At 42.3% G+C, this 19,869-nt stretch overlaps 2 protein-coding genes across 2 annotated transcripts; both read right to left on the reverse strand.

Annotated features, from left to right (window-relative positions):
* Positions 1 to 1,929: 1,929 nt before the first annotated feature.
* On the reverse strand, positions 1,930 to 3,024 carry LOC121780099 (putative F-box protein At3g16210). The gene has a single exon (XM_042177623.1). It carries the CDS (start codon positions 3,022 to 3,024, stop codon positions 1,930 to 1,932), a length of 1,095 nt encoding a protein of 364 aa, XP_042033557.1.
* Positions 3,025 to 7,030: 4,006 nt separating this feature from the next.
* On the reverse strand, positions 7,031 to 7,789 carry LOC121780100. The gene is made up of 2 exons (XM_042177624.1): positions 7,546 to 7,789; positions 7,031 to 7,452 (listed from the first exon to the last, which is right to left on the reverse strand). Exons 1-2 carry the CDS (start codon positions 7,787 to 7,789, stop codon positions 7,031 to 7,033), a joined length of 666 nt encoding a protein of 221 aa, XP_042033558.1.
* Between the last annotated feature and the right edge of the window lie 12,080 nt (positions 7,790 to 19,869).

Genomic DNA, 19,869 nt, shown 5'->3' on the forward strand with positions numbered 1-19,869 from the left:
AACCGTCCAAAATGGACCAAATGTGATCCGATTTTAAATGTGAGGAACCGAATAATTCAAAAGATAATATTTTGGACTAAAATAAAAAAAACGCAATATGTTAAGGACTATTTTGGGACTTTAGTGTTAGTTTTATAATAAAATGTGTGGAAAAAAGTTAGTGCAATGTGAGGCCTATTATCAATTATGGAATATTCTAACCGGGACTTCTAAAGTGGGACACCAAAAAATGGTAAACAGGGACTCCTAAAGTGGGAATTGGGAAGGAGGGAGTACTTCACAAAGTTATCGACACCGTTTTTAGTGCGAAACTGATAAATTACTTATAAAAATGAAATTAAAAGTCTCATAATTCCACTATTGTAACAACTATGTGTATAATATCACAATAACTTCATTCGAATGAAAACTTTAAACAGCAATTTCTATTCGACACGACAAGGCCAAACTCGAATACTAAAAGACAAACAAACATTCGACAAAAACACATAAATGTAGACTAAAACGAGATCACATTCTCGAATCTCAAACTCTTGAGTGGGAGAAGGCTAGGATTGAAAATCAGGATTGCATATGTAAACACCTTTCACTGATACGGAGTGTAGTCATTGGGGTAAATACCTTTCACGAGTGATCATATTGCATATGTAAATACCTTTCATTGATAGTGAGAAGAGAATAAGCAATGCATTAGCAGTGATGCCTACCATTGGTCTTGTTCTTCCGTGAGGGATTGCCAAATCTGTGAGCGGATGGTAGTGAAGATCAGCTTCATCTTCGTCTTCAATTTCGTTAATCTTGCACCGAGTAGAGTTATTCCCCCAGTAAAATAGAACTATGGCGGGTGGGGTTTTGATTTTGGATTTAACGAAATCGAACAGATCGCGCCATGGTTTGCAAACGGATTTGCTGATTGCAAGGCTCCGGATAGAGAGGCGTGACAGGATTTCGGTTGTGATTTCTGATGTGAAGGCCTACTAATCCTGTCACTACGGCAAGTTTATCCTTTTATAGAAGTTTACATCATAGTCTAAATAAGTTAGGCCATCAATAAAAAATCTTTATTACTTAACAGATGATACGGCAAAGCTATTAATGAAATGTCGGTCTCAATTTCAAGTCTTGCGTGACACAATTTTTAAATTTATATTCACTTACCAATAAAAAAGGCTTATGCTATAGCGATCGACTATTTGTGTCAAATTGTAATCCCTTGATATCCATATCTGTGTGCTGATGGTAGTGAAGATCATGCCTCTCCAAATCGGTTTCGTCTTCGTCTTCAATTTCGAAAATTATGTTGGTGGTGATTTCTGATGTTAGATTTGTGAAGTAATCAGCCACCCACCATTAATGGAGAACTCAATCACACGTAGAAGATTTATAGCTTTAATAAATCTATTGATGATTATACTACTACGCCCTAAATAAAATTGTAAAAACCTAAAAGAAAAAGCTAAATTAAAAATCTAAAATTGAAAACTTGTAACATAAAATTTAAATTAAAAAACGTAAAATATAAAAGAATGATTTTATGACTTCATATCTTTCCTTTACTTTAGATCTTTTGCGGCATAGCAGCGTTTACTGTAAGTAAGAATTTAGGGCTTAAATAAATCTGATGATAATATTTTTACAGAAAACTACTTTTTCCTTAATAAAATTGCAAATACAAACGCCTTAATTCTCAATAAATGTCTCATATTTTCTTTGGCACACCCTATATTAGTATGATAATTTACCTATCGTAACAACTTTGTGTATTATATCGCAATGAATTCATTCGAATGAATAAATTAAACTACAATTCTTATTCGACATGACAAGGCCGAACCCGAACACTTAATGACAAAGAGGCCTTAGAACTGTAAAACTACACAAACCAACAAATTTCGGCACAAACACACAAATGTAGACACAAATTATGGGCTAAAACGAGATCACATTCTCGAATCCGAAACTCTTGAGTGAGAGAAGGCTAGGATTAAAAATCCTGGGATAACCCTTGTTTTCATCTGCATCCTTCAACATATTAACTTGTTGGAGAGTTCTAGTCTTGTTGGAGTAGTAGACTAGAATAGAATGGTCCAGCAACATCAAAACATCACCATCTTTAAAAAATTTAATTGCTTTAACAAGTGTATAATGAACAAGTGTATAATGCCCATCAAAACTAGCGGTACTCATCTTGTACTCTACGGTCCAAGATTCATTGACTTGGTATTCCTTCATCATCCAGATGAGAATTTCATCTTGGCGTTTGTTGTAGTAAGAATAACACAGACAGTCACTCAAAACAGATAATTCCCCGTTTCTAATTCCCGCAAGAGGAAGGGAGAAGATGCTAAAATGTTCTGTTTCAAGGTCAAAACTACAAATCCATTGGATACGACTCGAGTCAACTACTATCCAATGGAGGTTGCCATTACATATTGTGCATCCAACTGACTCGAATACGAAACCAGAAACCTTGCCGGCTTCAAGGCGCCTCCATGTTCCTGTTCCGAGGGTGTAGACATAATGAAGGTCGGATTTAGGGAACGAATTGATACCGATCACCTTATATTGCTGACTTATTTCGCTTACACCAAATCCAAATCGCATCACAGGATTCGGTGGCACAGGGCAGCAGAGCTCGGTATACTCACGAGTGATCGGATTGCATATGTAAAAAGGGCAGCTTAATGTTGAGTAAAAAAGAAGCAATCCATTAGCGGCGACACATTGCTTTCGTATTCTGTAGCCTTCCATTAGTCCTGTGATCTCCAAATCTGTGAGCGGATGGTAGTGAAGATCAGCTTCATCTTCGTCTTCAATTTCGATAATCTTGCACCGGGTTGAGTAATGCCCCCAGTAAATTTGAACTAGGGCGGGTGGGGTTTTGATTTTGGATTTGACGGTATCGAACAGATCGCGCCATGATTTGCAAACGGATTTGCTGATTGCAAGGCTTCGGATAGAGAGGTGTGACAGGATTTCCATGGTGATTTCTGATGGTAGATTTGTGAAGTAATCAACCTCCATTATTGAGAAGTAGCTGCGTATATTTGTGAATTAAGAATTAGGGTTCTTATCAACAATATTTATATCTGTTTATTTACTTTTTTAACTAAAATAATATTGCATACATTTAAATAATATTCATTTTTAAAATTATTAATTAGGGAAAATCTTGAACATTACATTATAAAACCTTCGTCACAAACACGACCAGATAACAATAAAACACGAATGTTGACTAACATTATGACCTATAACGTGATTATGAATAGCATCCCTCAATATATATATACAAGCTATGCCCGACATATAAGGCCAAATGCGAACACTAAAGAGAAAATAAATCTTAGAACTCGATCCCTACACGACAAAAAAACTTTACACGAACACATAATTGTAGACTAAAACGAGAGCACATTTTCGATTCCAAAATTCTTGAGTGAGAAAAGGCTAGGACTGAAAATCTTGACATAGGTATAGTAATCCATCGAAGCAAGGCTCTTAAATATCCCGACTTCTCGAGTAATACTTGTCTTGTTGGAGTGGGAGATGAGTTGCTCATCCAACAATATCAAAACGTCACCATCTTTGAAAAGTTTGATAGTATAAACCGCGATTTCCTCCAAATGACTATCCAAAGCAAATTCAAAATACTTAGCACTCAAATTGTATTCAATGGTCCAAGATTCCTCGACTCTGTATTCCTTCATCAACCAGATGACAATTTCCACTTCCCAAGTGTAAGAAAAACACAGGCAGTCCCTCAAAACACTCAACTCCACATCACACACATCATCCATAGTTAGAAAAGGTCCATCGTCTCCTGTAGGAGGAGTAGAGAAGATACTAAAACATTTGGTTTCGACGTCAAAACCACAAATCTGCAAAGACTGTTGAATCAAATCATGCACAGTCCAATGAAGATTGCCATTGCATACAATGGGTCCGTCTAAATAGAATCTGAAGCCAGAAGCAGCACCGGCTTCAACGCGCCTCCATGTTCATGTTCCGATGGTGTATACACAATGAGAGTGTGTCAATAGGGCAACGATGAACTTTTCCATTATTTCGGATAATTTATTATTATTATTAAGCTTATTTATTGTAATTGTTAGAATTTGATTTACTTTTTCCATAGCAATTTGATTTACTCTTCATATTTATACGAAATCTACTTTTTCACATATACTATTAATATGTATGGAGTCTTTTATTATTAATAAAAATAATTATTCTCATTCTCTCTCGTGAAACGCTTCTCTAGCCTCTCAACTAGGGATTTTCTTTCACGTTCACATCTTAACTCTGGGTATCATCAAATAATTTATTGTGGTTTCATGACCTTAAATACTCTGTATTATTATTTGGCGTATTTTGTGATTTATTGTTATTGTTATTGTTATTAGGATTTGATTTACTTTCCAAAATTTCTCTAATAGGATTTGTTTTCCTAAACTAAGATGACACAATCTCTCAACAAAATGACGAAGATAAGTGCGTATGTAGCAAAAACCAACGTTAAGTCTCAGCCCATCAACAAAGAGAAGGTCAAGAACGACGACAGAGTGCCGCAAGCAATAGAAGAGGAAATTGCTATTATAGAAACTATATTTCCTTCAAAATTTCATTGCCAAGGCTCTCTTTTTTCGTCATTGGTTGCATCTATGAATAATCTCATGCCAGCTTAATGATGCAATTTTGATTGGTTGCAAGAGGACAACGAGATGGAAACTCATATTTCTGACTTACACCTTAAGGCAAAGTGTCTTTCAACCTTGGAGAATTGATAGGGACTTTATTTTGGAAGTGAGCTGTTACACTCTATATTATGATTTATTGTTATAGTTATTATAGTTGTTAGGATTTGATTTGTTTGCCTAATTTATAGAAGATCTTTTTTGTACCACATATCATATATTAAAAATAATGAACATAAAATAATTATTCTCATTCTCTATGGCATGAAACACCTCCATAGCCCCTCAACTAAGAATTTTCTTTCTTGTTCACATATTTTCTCCTATTATCTTCAAATAGATAGGTATTAATCCATAATTAATACCTATCACTTGACCTCTCAACGCTTGGCAAGCACGATCGAACATCAAGTATTAGTTCAATGCTTAATACTCGGTTTCTCAATTCTCAATGGTCAAACACTCGATTAAGCATTGATGCTCGGCCGCACACCACTCTATGCTCGATCGGAATTAATAGAGCAAGGTGAGTGAGGTTTGAGTCACAGAAAGATGGGAACTTCATGAAATAGGAGTATGATTTATGAACAATATCTATAGTGACAAAATGAGTGTTCAATGATAGTTGAATGTTTTTAAAGTATTCCAACTATGTTTATCACGTTGAATAATCCATGAGACTCAAAGAACTTGTACTATATTACCTTTTTCCAGCCCTATTCCATTACAAACACAAACTAAAATCAAGAATTCATCAAAATAAAAGAGAAAAAGCAAGATGCCAATGTGTAAATCTGTTTTGACCTAATCAAAGGAAAACATTTTTTTATCTGTTTTCGTTTGTAGTCAATCTACAAGATACTAAGATCAGTTCACTTCGTCACCAACGTCAACAGCAACGAGTAAGTTTCCCGTTCTCTGTGCTTCCTGGACGAGAACGACAACCATCCAGTTGTCTGCATCGACGGCCAGGAAGTTCTTAGTCATCAGGGCTGTTCTTGTATATGCCAAAAGCACACAAAAGTGCCCTCCTCATTTGATTGTGAAGTTTGAATGAAGTTATAAACTAAAGAATTTGAATAATCTCACAAATGGAGGCACAAATCAGAAATAGATATTTTAACTGAGAGTCAACATTGCTCTTAACAATACACAATAAGAAACCTTCGACATGGACACGACCATATAATGACAAAACACATCTGTAGTCGAACATCATGAACTAGAACGAGATCACGTTCTCGTCTCCAAAATTCTTGAGCGAGAAAAGGCTAGGGGTGTAAACCATGACAGAGGCAAGGTCATCCTCTGAAGTTGCAACCGTAAGCAAACCGACTAGTCGATTAGTTCTCGTCTTATTGGAGCAACAGAGCTCAGTATATTCACGAGTGATCAGATTGCATATGCAAACATGAGGATTATATTCTGTTGATGGTGAGTACAGAATAAGCAATCGATTAGTAGTGAAGATCATGGCTCTCCAAATTGGCTTAATCTTCAATTTTGAAAACTGTGCACTGAGTTGAGTTCCTCCCAATCGAAGTGAAGCGAACTAGGGCCGGTGGGGTTTTGAGCTTGGATTTGTCGAAATCGTTGGAATCAAGCAGATTGATATTGTTGTTGTTGATATATAGTACTCCCCTATTCCCCAAATTTTGTCACAATTTGACCGGGCACGAGTTTTAAGAAATGTAATGGAAAGTGGGATGAAAAGTTAATAGGACGTGGATCCTATGAAATGTGTGTGAGAATAAGTTAGTGGAATGTAGGGTCCACTATAAAAAATGATAAAAAGTGAAATGTGACAAATTTTGTAGGAAGAACGAAAATAGAAAAATGTGACAAAATTTCATGGAGTACATCGGTATTTATAGAACACTAGATATAAAAACTCTACGTTATAAATGTTAATCTCTTCCCATCATACTTGGAACATTTCGAATTGTTTTCATGATGAAGTTATAATAGTTTCTGTAATTTTCTACTTAAGATAAAAGAATTAAATTACCTTCGACTCATTAGATGGCACAAACAAGCTACGGCGATCAACGATTTGCGTAAAAATTATTCTGAGTAAATAAGTCTATTAGTTTATGTTTTAATTTAATTTGTATGTGTATGGTTAAAGGTTTCAGGTTCTTGCATAATTTACTCATAAAAATGAAATTAGAAGTCTCATAATTCCACTATTGTAACAACTATGTGTATAATATCCCAATAAATTCATTCGAATGAAAACATTAAACTACAATTTCTGTTCGACATGACAAGGCCAAACCCGAATACTAAAAGACAAACAAACATTCGACAAAAATGGAGACTAATATTATGGACTAAAACGAGATCACATTCTCGAATCCCAAACTCTTGAGTGGGAGAAGGCTAGGATTGAAAATCAAGGCATAACCCTTCTTTGCATCTGCATCCTTCAACACATTAACTTCTTCAAGAGTTCTAGTCTTGTTGGAGTAGTAGACTAAAATAGAACTGTCCAGCAACATCAAAACATCACCATCTTTAAACAGTTTAAGTGCTTCAACAGATATACAATGCTTACGAAGAGATAAATCTAAACAAGTAGTACTCATCTTGTACTCTATGGACCAAGATTCATCGACTTGGTATTCCTTCATCATCCAGATGACAATTTCATCGTTGTTGTGTGCGCAGTAAGAATAACACATGCAGTCCCTCAAAACAGACAATTCCCCATGTCTAATACCCATAGGAGGAAGAGAGAAGATGCTAAAACATTCTGTTTCAACGTCAAAACCACAAACTACCCATATGTTATTCCTCAAATTATATACTAACCAATGGAGGTTATCATTACATAAAATGGGTATACCCCATAAATTGAAACCAGAGGAAGCTCCGGCTTTAACGCGCCTCCATGTTCCGGTTCCGAGGGTGTATACATAATGAGAGTTGGAACCAGTGTCCCCATTGATCAAGACTACCTTATATTGCCCGCTGATTTTGCTCACACCAAATCCAAATTGCAACACTAGATTCGGAAAATTCACGAGCTCAGGGTAGCTGAGCTCGGTATATTCACGAGTGATCAGATTGCATATGTAAATATCTTTCATTGACAGTGAGTAGAGAAGAAGCAACGCATTAGCACTGGTACCCCTTCTTCTTACTGTGCTTCCGTAAGGGATCTCCAAATCCCTTCTTCTTCCTGTGCTTCCGTAAGGGATCTCCAAATCTGTGAGCGGATGGTAGTTGATGGGGTACGTACTAAACAAGCCCAATAGCAGTGACGGCCCATCAGCCCAAAGCCCAAGGAAGAGTATCAGTTCGGCATTACCAAAGAGTTCGGCCCCAGCCTACGGCTCGGTAAAAGCCGACCAATCAGTTCGGCATTACCAAAGAGTTCGGCCCCAGCCTACGGCTCGGTAAAAGCCGACCAATCAAGCTCTACTCTCAGATCGGCAAAAGCTGCTCGGCAATAGTTCAGCAGTTCGGTCTCAGTATTCGACCGAACTGGGAGATAGTGGACCCATGCAGAACCTCCACGACCTCCACTACACGATCTATTTAGTGGTGGACCCATGCAGGATCTCATGACCTCCACGACATCCACGACATACTTAGTGGTGATGTAAGCCACGACCTAGTTAGTGGTGATGTAAGCCACGACCTAGTTAGTGGTGATGTAAGCCACGACCTAGTTATTGGTGATGCAAGCCACGATCTTAGTTCAATGTATAAATAGAACTTAGATCAGAAGGAAAGAGAGTTCTCGAGAGATCAAATATCAAATAGCAAGTCTGTATTGTAAGCTGTAGAAAACAGATCAAGCAATACAACTCTGCCCTCTTTTCTTCCCGTGGACGTAGATTTACCTCAGTAAATCGAACCACGTAAATCTCTGTGTCGTGATCTGTATTTTCCTACATTTACTACTATCAAAAATTCGCCAAACCATCACTGGCGCCGTCTGTGGGAAACAGAGAACCAAATTTGTGATAAAGCGAATTTTTGACCCTTTTTCCACCCAAAAAAAAAATGCATACCAGATCACATACTACCCGTAATACCGTTCGTGAAAACCATGAGGAAGCTAGTCCAGCCCGCAGGTCCGGAAAACAGCCTCGGGAGACATCTACTTCCAGTTTTCACGATGAAGGAACAAGCCGCTCAAAAGGTCCACACACCGAGTCTTCCCAGCAGCCTGATTTGAATGAGGCTGTCAAGCTGTTCTTGGCTGAGAAGCAGGATGAGTTCTTAGCCTTCCTGCAAAAGAGCCAAGAGCCGAAGACGAAAACGGTGGATTCTCCTTCCTCTTCCAGACATGAAAGTCACTACCGCAGTAGTGCCGTGTCTTCCAGGAAGAAGAATCCTCAACCCCGACATGTTCCTGTTCCTCCTCGGTACCGGAATCACAGGAGATCTCCATCTCCTCCATACCGAAGAGATGTCGGGTTCGCCATGTACGGAGCATTGAAGACTCCGTTCTCGGACGATATCACCCGAACTCCCCTTCCACAGAACTACCGAACTCCGTCGATGACTTATGACGGGTTGGTGAATCCTCATGACTTCCTGGGACGCTATCAGTATAACATGGCGAACCAGGGTCTCAATGAGGTCCACATGTGCAAGCTGTTTCCCGAGCTGCTTATCGGGAACGCAAGAAGGTGGTTCGATAGCCTCCCCCAAGGCAGCATTAGATCTTACCGAGATCTAATGGATGCTTTCCACAGGAGGTTCTTTCAGAAAGCGGAAGCCCGAATCACTTCGGCTCAGCTGCTTTCTATACGTCAAGGTCGCGACGAAAAGATCAGCGACTTTATGACGAGATTCCACAAGGAATGCCTACAAGTAGATGATCTCAATGATCTACTTGTCATTTCGGCATTCCAAAATGGAATCCTGCCCGGAGCTCTCTACAGAAAGCTCGTGGAATGCAGTCCGCAAACAGCTCAACAGATGTGGGACATTGCGGACCAGTTCTCCCGTGCCGATGAGGCAGACCGTCGCAAACGGTCTTTAGACAGCTCATCCCGAGGAGACAGGAGGAAGCCCGATCATAGCGATCAGGGACAAACTCGCCGAACTCCTTTTGGCGATCAGGGACATCCTCGCCGAACTCCTTTTGAAAGGATTCAAAGGACTCCGGTGCAAGACCGATTGGGGCCACGTCTCAATCCTGAGAAGCCGCCCGCTCAGTTCGTACCATTGAACAAGTCAAGAGCGGAAATTTTCGAACTGCATTCCGATATGTTCGAAAAACCAAAGCGGATGACGAAATCGGCCGCGCGTCGACCTCAGGATCAATATTGCTCCTTCCATCAAGACCACGGTCACGATACCGAGGAGTGCCGACATTTGGCTGCAGGTATTGATGCTCTTGTGAAAGCAGGGACATTAAAAAAATACCAAAGCAAGCAGCCGAAAAAGAACAAAAAGCAGAGAGGTGCGAACTGCGCTCCTCAGGATCCGAAAAGGCAACAAGATCCCGAAGACGATGACGAGCAGCAATATGATGGAGTAATCCTGACTATTGATGCTCTCCCTGCCGGGAAGACTAAATCGTCCCTGAAGTCAGAGCGCAGAGACTTCAATCGAGAGGAGCCAACGCATAAAAGGCTGAAGCAGGACGAAGTGATTACATTTTCAGATGCAGATCCCGTCCCGGCCATCTCTCCTCATCAAGACGCTATTGTCATCCAAGCTGGAGTGGCAAACAAACTGATCCACAGAGTGTTTGTGGATACAGGAGCGTCAGTCAGCATTCTTTTTAAAGAATGTTTCGATAAACTAGAAGTGGATCCAGCTCGGCTTAGTCCGGCACCACTTCCTCTGAAAAGTTTCGCCCAGGAGGACACCCGCCCTGAAGGTATTATCAGCCTTCCGATCACGGTGGGAAAAGCGCCTACAAGCTCCAGTACGATGATCGAGTTCTTTGTGGTAAAAGCTCGGTCTCCGTACAACATCATCCTGGGAAGAGACTGGCTCAACGCAGTTCGGGCCGTTTGCTCTACTTATCATCTCACCATCAAGCTCCCCACTAAAGGGGGGATAGCGGTCATCCGAGGTGATCAAAGGAGAGCAAAAGAGTGTCTGCAGATTGCGCTTAAAAGTGCCGAGCAATCAGATCGGCATCATCAAGCATAGCAATCACAGCAGCCGGAGTCAGAGGCAAGCGAAATGACCGAAGTCACACCAGAGCCGAACTCAATGACCGTTCAGTTATACGAAGATGATCCATCCAGAACGGTCAAGATCGGTTTCGCGGGAACGCCTCTACTCCGGGAAAAGACCATCCAGCTCCTCAAGGAGTACAAAGATGTCTTTGCATGGTCTCCGTTGGACATGACCGGAGTGCCCTCTGAGGTAATCACTCATCGGTTAAATATTGATCCATCAGTCCGGCCTATAAAACAGAAGCAAAGACTCTTTGCGACAGAAAGAAATCAAGTCATCCATGACGAAGTCCGCCAATTACTGAAAGCGGATGTATTATTCGAGGTGAAATATCCCTCTTGGGTGGCCAATCCTGTGATGATCAAGAAAAAAGAAGGAGGATGGCGGATGTGCATAGATTTTACCGATCTAAACAAGCACTGTCCTAAAGATTGCTATCCCCTTCCGAACATAGACAAAAAAGTAGAAGCTTTGATCGGCTTCGAAATTTTCTGTTTTCTTGATTTATACAAAGGCTACCACCAAGTCTTAATGGATGAGAGTGATGCTCCAAAAACGGCTTTCATTACTGACTTCGGCATCTTTGCTTATAAAAAGATGCCGTTCGGTTTAAAGAATGCCGGAGCCACATATCAAAGGATGGTAGATAAGCTTTTTCGGCATTTGATCGGAAAGGAGGTTGAAGTGTATGTTGACGACATAGTCGTTAAAAGCAGAAGCACTTCGGAGTACGAAGACAATCTCAAGTCCACTCTCGACGTGCTCCGAAAAGCCAACCTCAAACTCAATCCCCAAAAATGTACCTTTTTGGTAGATTCGGGAAAGTTTCTAGGTTGTTGGGTTTCAAAGGAAGGACTCAAGGCAAATCCGCTAAAAGTTCAAGTTGTTCAGAACATGGCAATGCCGAAGTCCATACATGATGTGCAAAGGCTAACTGGATGTCTAGCCGCACTGAATAGATTCCTTTCCCAAGCAGCCGAAAAGCAAATGCCATTCTTCAAAGTGTTAAAGAAGGCACCAAAGTTTGAGTGGGGAGTCGAGCAGAAAAAGGCTTTTGACGAGCTCAAAAGTTATTTAGCCGAGCTTCCTATTCTCTCTGCTCCAACAGATGCTGAAGTGATATTCTTATACTTAGCGGCATCGGATCAGACCATTAGCGCGGTGCTTGTACGAGAAGAAGGCCTAAAGCAGCTTCCCATCTACTTTACAAGCCGAGCATTAAGAGGTCCAGAAACAAGGTATCAACCTCTGGAAAAAATTGCTCTGGCATTAGTAAATGCAGCAAGGAGACTGCGGCCATATTTCTATGCTCACAAGGTATGCGTCTTAACCGATCTTCCACTTCGGCAAGTTTTGACCAAGCCAGAAGCATCAGGCAGAATCGCCAAATGGGCCATAGAGTTGGGAGAACACTCAATCGAATACCTACCTCGGAAAGCCATCAAGGGACAAGCCTTGGCAGATTTTCTTGCAGAAGCAAAGTTCGATCAAGCAATCCCTGTCATTGCCGAACAGAAAAATTCTACCAATGCCGAACTAGCACAGCCCCTGGAATCCGAAGTAGAGCCACCGGACTGCTGGAGCGGATTCGTAGATGGAGCTTCGAATAAAACGGGAAGTGGAGCTGGTATTTTACTTATCGCTCCCGACGGACACGAGGTAACTTACTCACTTCGGTTCTTATTCCCAACTACTAATAATGAAGCCGAATACGAAGCTCTCCTTGCCGGACTCAAGCTAGCGCAAAGTCTATTTATCAAGTCTCTCAAAATCCATTGTGATTCACAAGTCGTAGTGAATCACATGTTGGGTACAAGTGAAGCCCGTGATGAGAGGATGAGGAAATATTGGGACAAAGCGCAAAGCATTAGCCGAAGTTTCTCTTATTTTCGGATAATCCGCATTCCCAGAGCGGAAAACAGCCGAGCAGATATTTTAAGTAAGTTAGCCTCATATCCAAGTTCAAAGGTGGAGGAATTGATGCACAGAAGCATTGATGAAGCTGAGGTACTTTCAGTAGCCAGCTCGCCGAACTGGATGACGCCGATCTTACAGTATCTAGATCAAGGACAACTGCCCGAGGATAAGAGAGAAGCTCGGAAAATCACATGCCGAGCCATTCGGTACGAACTTCATGGAGGAGTCCTATACAGAAAGTCCTACCTTCAGCCGTTATTGCGATGTGTAGGGCCAGAAGAGACGGACTACATCCTTAGAGAAGTTCATGAAGGATCTTGCGGTAGCCACATCGGAGCTAGAGCTTTAGCTAAAAAAGTTCTGAGATGGGGGTATTATTGGCCAACTTTGGTACAAGACGCAGTGCAGCTCGTCAAGACATGCACGAAGTGCCAAATCCATGCAAATATCCCAAAGATGCCGCAGACCGATCTATATGCTATGCAAAGCCCTTGGCCTTTTATGCAATGGGGCATAGACATAGTGGGACCACTACCACAAGCTCCTCGGCAAATGAAATTTCTTATTGTTGCCGTGGATTACTTTACAAAGTGGGTAGAAGCTGAACCATTAGCTACGATAACGAGCTCGAAGGCATTGGATTTCGTCTGGAAGAACATAGTGTGCCGATTTGGCTTACCCCACATCCTCATTTCGGATAACGGGACTCAGTTCACCGACAAGACATTCAAGAATTGGTGCCAAGAGCTGAATATTCAACAGCGGTTCACTTCGGTCTCCCACCCACAAGCAAACGGACAAACGGAGGTAACAAACCGTATCTTGGTGAAAGGGTTGAAAGCTCGGTTAGAACAAGCCAAAGGACAATGGGTAGAAAATCTCCCTCAAGTCCTATGGTCCTACCGAACTACACCCAAAGCTTCCAACGGTGAAACTCCGTACAGTCTGGTGTACGGCGCTGAAGCCGTGATTCCGGTTGAGATCGGCGTACCCAGTCCCCGAACTCTAAATTTCTCCTCAGAAATGAATGATGACGGACTGAGAGCCGAACTAGATCTGACCGAAGAAAGAAGAGAATTGGCCTGCATAAAAACAGCCAAGTACAAGGAGCAAGTAGCCCGGTATTATAACCAAAGGGTGAAAAAGCTGCAATTTCAAGTGGGAGATCTTGTCTTGAGAAACAACGAAGTAAGCCGAGCAGAAAAGCTGGGCAAGCTCGAACCCACATGGGAAGGTCCATATCGGGTGTCAGAAGTCCTCGGCAAAGGGTCTTACAAATTGACTCACATGTCAGGAGAACAAGTACCCCGAACATGGCACATTTCCAACCTCAAGAAGTTCCATTTGTAAGAGACAGTCCGGTCAGTCCGTCTTGTGTCTAGTTCGGTCCTAGAGGTATGTGTTTTCTTTGTTTTTTTACTTTGTCTATGTGCTTTTTGTTTGTCTATGTGCGTCTCGTTCGTTTATGTGCGTCTTGCTTGTCTAGGTGTGTTTTGTCTGTCTATGTGCGTGTCGTCTCTTACAAATGTTACTGAGGTATCTTGTTCTTCAAAGGCTGATCCCCTTTTTAGAACATATATAAGCCAACGATTGTGAGTCCAAGCTTCTAAGGAGGATACAAGACCACAATTCAGCTTAAAAAACAAGCAGTTCGTCTGAAACGAACTGCAACAATAAGCCAACGATTGTGAGTCCAAGCTTCTAAGGAGGATACAAGACCACAATTCGGCTTAAGAAACAAGCAGTTCGTCCGAAACGAACTGCAACAAAGGGAAAGTCCGATCCACGCGATAAAACTCGCCGAATTAGGACAAGGGAAAGTCCGATCCAAGCGATAAAACTCGCCAAATTAGGACACAAGCTTAGTCCGGTCAAAGAAATTTACTTCATAAGACCAAAGACGAGTCCGGTCAAAGAAGTTTATTTCATAAGACCGAGGACCATATCCGGTCAAAGAAGTTTACTTCATAAGACCGAGGACAAGTACGATGAAATTATTTCGCTGAGCTGTTAATACGCAGTGTTAGAAGCGAAATGAAAATTTCATTTATTAAATCTTGTTCGGCATACAACTCCGCTACCCTACAAAATGGCGTTACGCTATTACAAAGGACTATTCTACTGTCCAGGGTTGCTAAAGTTGAGCCATCTATTCACAAAATCCTCGTGAAGCCGAGTTCGGGCGTTCCAGGCAGCTGAAGAATAAGCAGGTTGACGAGATGCTCTGATCGACCTGCCGCCTCTTCCCTGAGCCCGAGAAGCTCTAGCACCTCGGCGGCGAATAGTCTCTTCACAAATCATTTGCCGATCTTGCTCACTCATAACCACAGCTCCTCTGCGAACTTCAGTCCGTCCTCGACTTGACGTCTCCGGTTGTTCCTGAGTTCGTTGCTGACTTGGAGTAGGGTTTTGAGCAAGTGAATCAGAAGTTTGAGCTGGAGTGCGAGCATCTGTTGGCGGGAAATGCCTAAGGAATCTCTCGATTGAAGGACGCCGGGAAAGAATGATGTCGTACCGAGAAGCATAGCGCCGCAATGAATTCACGACTTGTTGGCAAACCGAGCTCTCCAGCGCATTGTTCCTCCGGAGTACATGATATTCCTCCCACAGTTCGTCAACTCGTTCCTGAACTTCAGAGATGGTCATTCCCCCGCGCCTGCAGATGAAATCCTCATACGCAGTCCTCTCAGCGACGGCGGTATTCAGCTCGGCCTCCAGATCTTTCTTTTCGGACTCTAAGTCCTTATTGTCGGCCTCCAGCTTCACTGAACGAGCCAAGAGTTCGTCATTCTTCACCTGGTCAGCTATGGCTCTTTTCTCAGCTTCGTCTAAAGCCGAAGAGTACAGCCGCTTCCAGTGAAGTACCTCCAGCTCCTTAAGAGTTCAGAATATAGAGCAGCTATGTCAGTTCGGCATTTCAGATTACTGAGCAGGTAGTAAACCACAACAGGAGTAAAAGAGAGTACGAAAGGCTATACGAAGACACAAGAGCAGAAAGAAGAATTTTTTCATTCATAAGAAAAAAATTTTTCTACACAAGGGCTTCAAGGCCGTTTTACAAGAAGGAAGAAACTAAACTAAGAGAAGGGAGACGAAATCATACTCCGCCAGCTTCGTCTCCGCCTTCTCGGTGAGGTTCAGCTTCCTTCTCCTTGTCTGCTTCAGCTTCAGCCTCGGCCTCCCTGCTCTCCCCAGCCTGCTCGGCGCCACCGTAGCCAATCTGCTGCGCCTCCTGCTCGGCCTGCTCATCGCCGGTCTGCCGCTCATGCTGCTCGGTCTCACCCTCTCCATGGAAAATTGGAGCGGGTGAAACTGACCCTATGGAGGCAAAGATAGCCTCCATGTTCTCATCGCGGTCAGCTCGGCAACTACGAACTTGGTCTGCAGAAAGCAGGACCGAGGACGAAGCAAGCTCCTCAAGCACCGGCAGACTCTGAAGCCGAGCTGCTATCTCTCGGCCGTACAGCGGCAGGATGACTTCGGGCCCCTGCTCGGCATTATCGGTCATCAGTTTCAGCAGATCACCGACAAAGGCCGAAAATTGATTGCTCAGAAAGAGTTTCTCCGCGAAAGCACGGAGAACCTCCCCTTGGGCAACCACGGCGGCAGCATCCCTCCGTTTCGTCTGCTCTCGCTGGATGACGAGCTGGTTTTTGGCAAACTGGGCTTCATCCTGGGCCGAGATCCTAGCAGCTCTGGCCTTCTCAAAGTCGGCCTTAGCCTGTTCGGCCTGGTGACGAGCTGCTGCCAACTTCCTCTGCATCTCAGCATAATCGTTGGACGCTTTGGAGAGTTCAACGGCGACGAGCTTGGAGAGCATATCGTTCCTCTGAAAATGGAAAAAGGAAAAAGTCAACCGAGGGGCCACAAAAAATACAGGAAAAAAGCAAGGCCAGAAAATCAAGAAGACAATTCACCTCGGCGAAGTCCGTGGGCCATAAAAATGGCTCACAGATATGCTCCGAAGGAGGCGCCAAGACCACGTCTTTCTCTGGCGCTCTTGGGGGCTTCTGGGTCTTCCCCTTCCTACTTGCCGAAGTCGACTCCGGCTTCTTTGGATCCGAAGAGGTCTTTTGCCTCTTCGGATTCTTCTCGGCATCAGGCGCCGAGCTGGTAGCCTTCTCTTTCTCCGGCTCCTTAAGCTCGGAGGATTTGCGGCTAATCTTATTCAGCATGTACACTGCCAAAAAGCAAGAAAGCAAAGTTAGTTTTCGCCACAAAAGCAGTAAGGCACAAAAAAGAATTCCTCACCCTCGGTCTCTTCATCCGAAGACGAGGAGTCGAACACGAAGTCGCCCTTGACGAGCTCAGACTCCAGGTACTGCTTCCTAATCATAGGAATCTTATTGAGCTCGCCCTCGAGCTCGTCCAACGGTTCTAACCGAGGATGAGGAATCACGGACTTCGGCCCTCTCCAAGGAAAGCCCGGAGCCGCTGTCCTATTATAAAAAAAGAAGCGATTTTGCCATTTCGGCCATTTGGTTTTACAAAAGGCTCTAAAGGGCTGTAAAGGGATCAAGTAAAACCAAGATCCCTTCCTCTTAAACTGGAAAAAATTAAGGATTGCCCTCAGAGACAGATCCTTATCTAGCCTACGCAGTTCGGCAGCAAAGGCCGATAAGTGCCTCCAAGAATTCGGAGTCACCTGACCTAAAGGGAGTTGAAAAAAATCTAGCAGCTCTACAAAGGCAGGGGGAAGAGGGAAACGAAGCCCGCATTCCAAGCCGGCTTCATAAACGGTGGCGTAACCCTCCGGCGGCGAGTCAGCCCTATGAAGGTCGTCGGGAATCGCAACCTTCCCCCCAGGAAAAAAATATTTTTCGTGTAAGGATATCACAGTATCCTTACTCAAGATGCTGTGAAAATACTCTACGGTCTTTTCCCCGGATTCTTTCCGGCTAGAAGACCCCTTATCCCCTTTCCTACCGCTACCTGACTCAGAAGAAGAAGAAGAAGACATAGTTCTTACTCTTTGAAAGTCTGAAGAAATTCTGAAGAAATTCTTGAAAGCGGAAGGAAATTTTTACGCAAAAGAGAGAGAATGCAGAAGAAGCAATAGCAAAAGTGTTCAACTGATGAAGAAAGGACGTATTTATCAGATTCAGAGAAGATTTCAAAATCATCGCACCGTTTCGAATCCCACCTTTTCAGGATTCAACGGCCGGATTTTACTGTCGCATTTAATGCAGTCACGCGCAAGGCACGTCCCCTGACGTCAGCCTCCCCCGTACCTTTATCCAGAATGCCGAAGTGACTCGCTTCGCCGAAGTGATTCACTTCGCTTTTCGGGTGGGGTAGTGATGGGGTACGTACTAAACAAGCCCAATAGCAGTGACGGCCCATCAGCCCAAAGCCCAAGGAAGAGTATCAGTTCGGCATTACCAAAGAGTTCGGCCCCAGCCTACGGCTCGGTAAAAGCCGACCAATCAGTTCGGCATTACCAAAGAGTTCGGCCCCAGCCTACGGCTCGGTAAAAGCCGACCAATCAAGCTCTACTCTCAGATCGGCAAAAGCTGCTCGGCAATAGTTCAGCAGTTCGGTCTCAGTATTCGACCGAACTGGGAGATAGTGGACCCATGCAGAACCTCCACGACCTCCACTACACGATCTATTTAGTGGTGGACCCATGCAGGATCTCATGACCTCCACGACATCCACGACATACTTAGTGGTGATGTAAGCCACGACCTAGTTAGTGGTGATGTAAGCCACGACCTAGTTAGTGGTGATGTAAGCCACGACCTAGTTATTGGTGATGCAAGCCACGATCTTAGTTCAATGTATAAATAGAACTTAGATCAGAAGGAAAGAGAGTTCTCGAGAGATCAAATATCAAATAGCAAGTCTGTATTGTAAGCTGTAGAAAACAGATCAAGCAATACAACTCTGCCCTCTTTTCTTCCCGTGGACGTAGATTTACCTCAGTAAATCGAACCACGTAAATCTCTGTGTCGTGATCTGTATTTTCCTACATTTACTACTATCAAAAATTCGCCAAACCATCAGTAGTGAAGATCGTGGCTCTCCAGATCGGTTTCATCTTCGTCTTCAATTTCGATAATCTTGCAACGAGTTGAGTTACTCCCCCAGTAATTAAATCGAACTAGGGCGGGTGGGGTTTTGATTTTGGATTTGACAGAATCGAAAAGATCGCGCCATGCTTTGCAGACAGATTTGCTGATTGCAAGGCTTCGGATAGAGAGGCGTGACAGGATGTCGGCTGTGATTTCTGATGGTATATATGTAAAGTAATCAACCTCCATTAATGGACGCAGATTTGGACGGAATAACTGCTTAAACACTTAAATGAAGAAGAAGAAGAAGAAATTAGAGGCGTGTATTTTGTGATTAAGAATTAATTAGGGTTTTAACTTGACTTGAAAATTAAGCTACATAAAATATAAATTAAAATACATTGAAATATATTATATACACAAAAATGAGGTAGTTATAGAATAAAGATTTGTAGGCTAAGTTAATTATATTTTAGGTTTTATTTATTTCCTAGTTATTTTAGGTTTTTCCATCTACTAATTCTATTAATTAAAAAATAAATAAAACCTAAAATATAATTTACTTAGCCTTTAAGTCTTGTATTCTATAGTCTTGTATTCTATAACTACGTCATAAAATACATTTAAATAATCTATTCTTTTCTCTTTTTAGTAAAATAAAATATAAGTCACTTATATTTACATCATTAGCAACTCAGCTCGTCACCTCACCCATCTCGAGCTGCTCTCGCTGAGACAAGACGACGGCAAGCTAGCATTGCAGCCGAAAAATCCCGTGTCGTCACATGGAGGGTCTCTTTTTATTATTATGATCAAATACAAGACAATCACAGTTGCTCACAGGAATTCATTTTTGATACATCTGCAAATTGAGTTCATTAAAAATGATTAGGTCAAACTCAAAATTTAATTCAGGTTGACACGATCTAATACAACGAAAAAACAAATGTTGATAAACATACTATATGACATGATTTATTGTTATAGTTGTTAGATTTTGATTTACTTTCCATAACAATTGAGAACTACTAATGACGACAATGTGACGAACATCAAGTATTAGTTCAATGCTTAACACTCGATTA

This window comes from Salvia splendens, chromosome 19 (genome assembly GCF_004379255.2).
Source record: "Salvia splendens isolate huo1 chromosome 19, SspV2, whole genome shotgun sequence".
NCBI classification, from domain to species: Eukaryota; Viridiplantae; Streptophyta; class Magnoliopsida; order Lamiales; family Lamiaceae; genus Salvia; species Salvia splendens.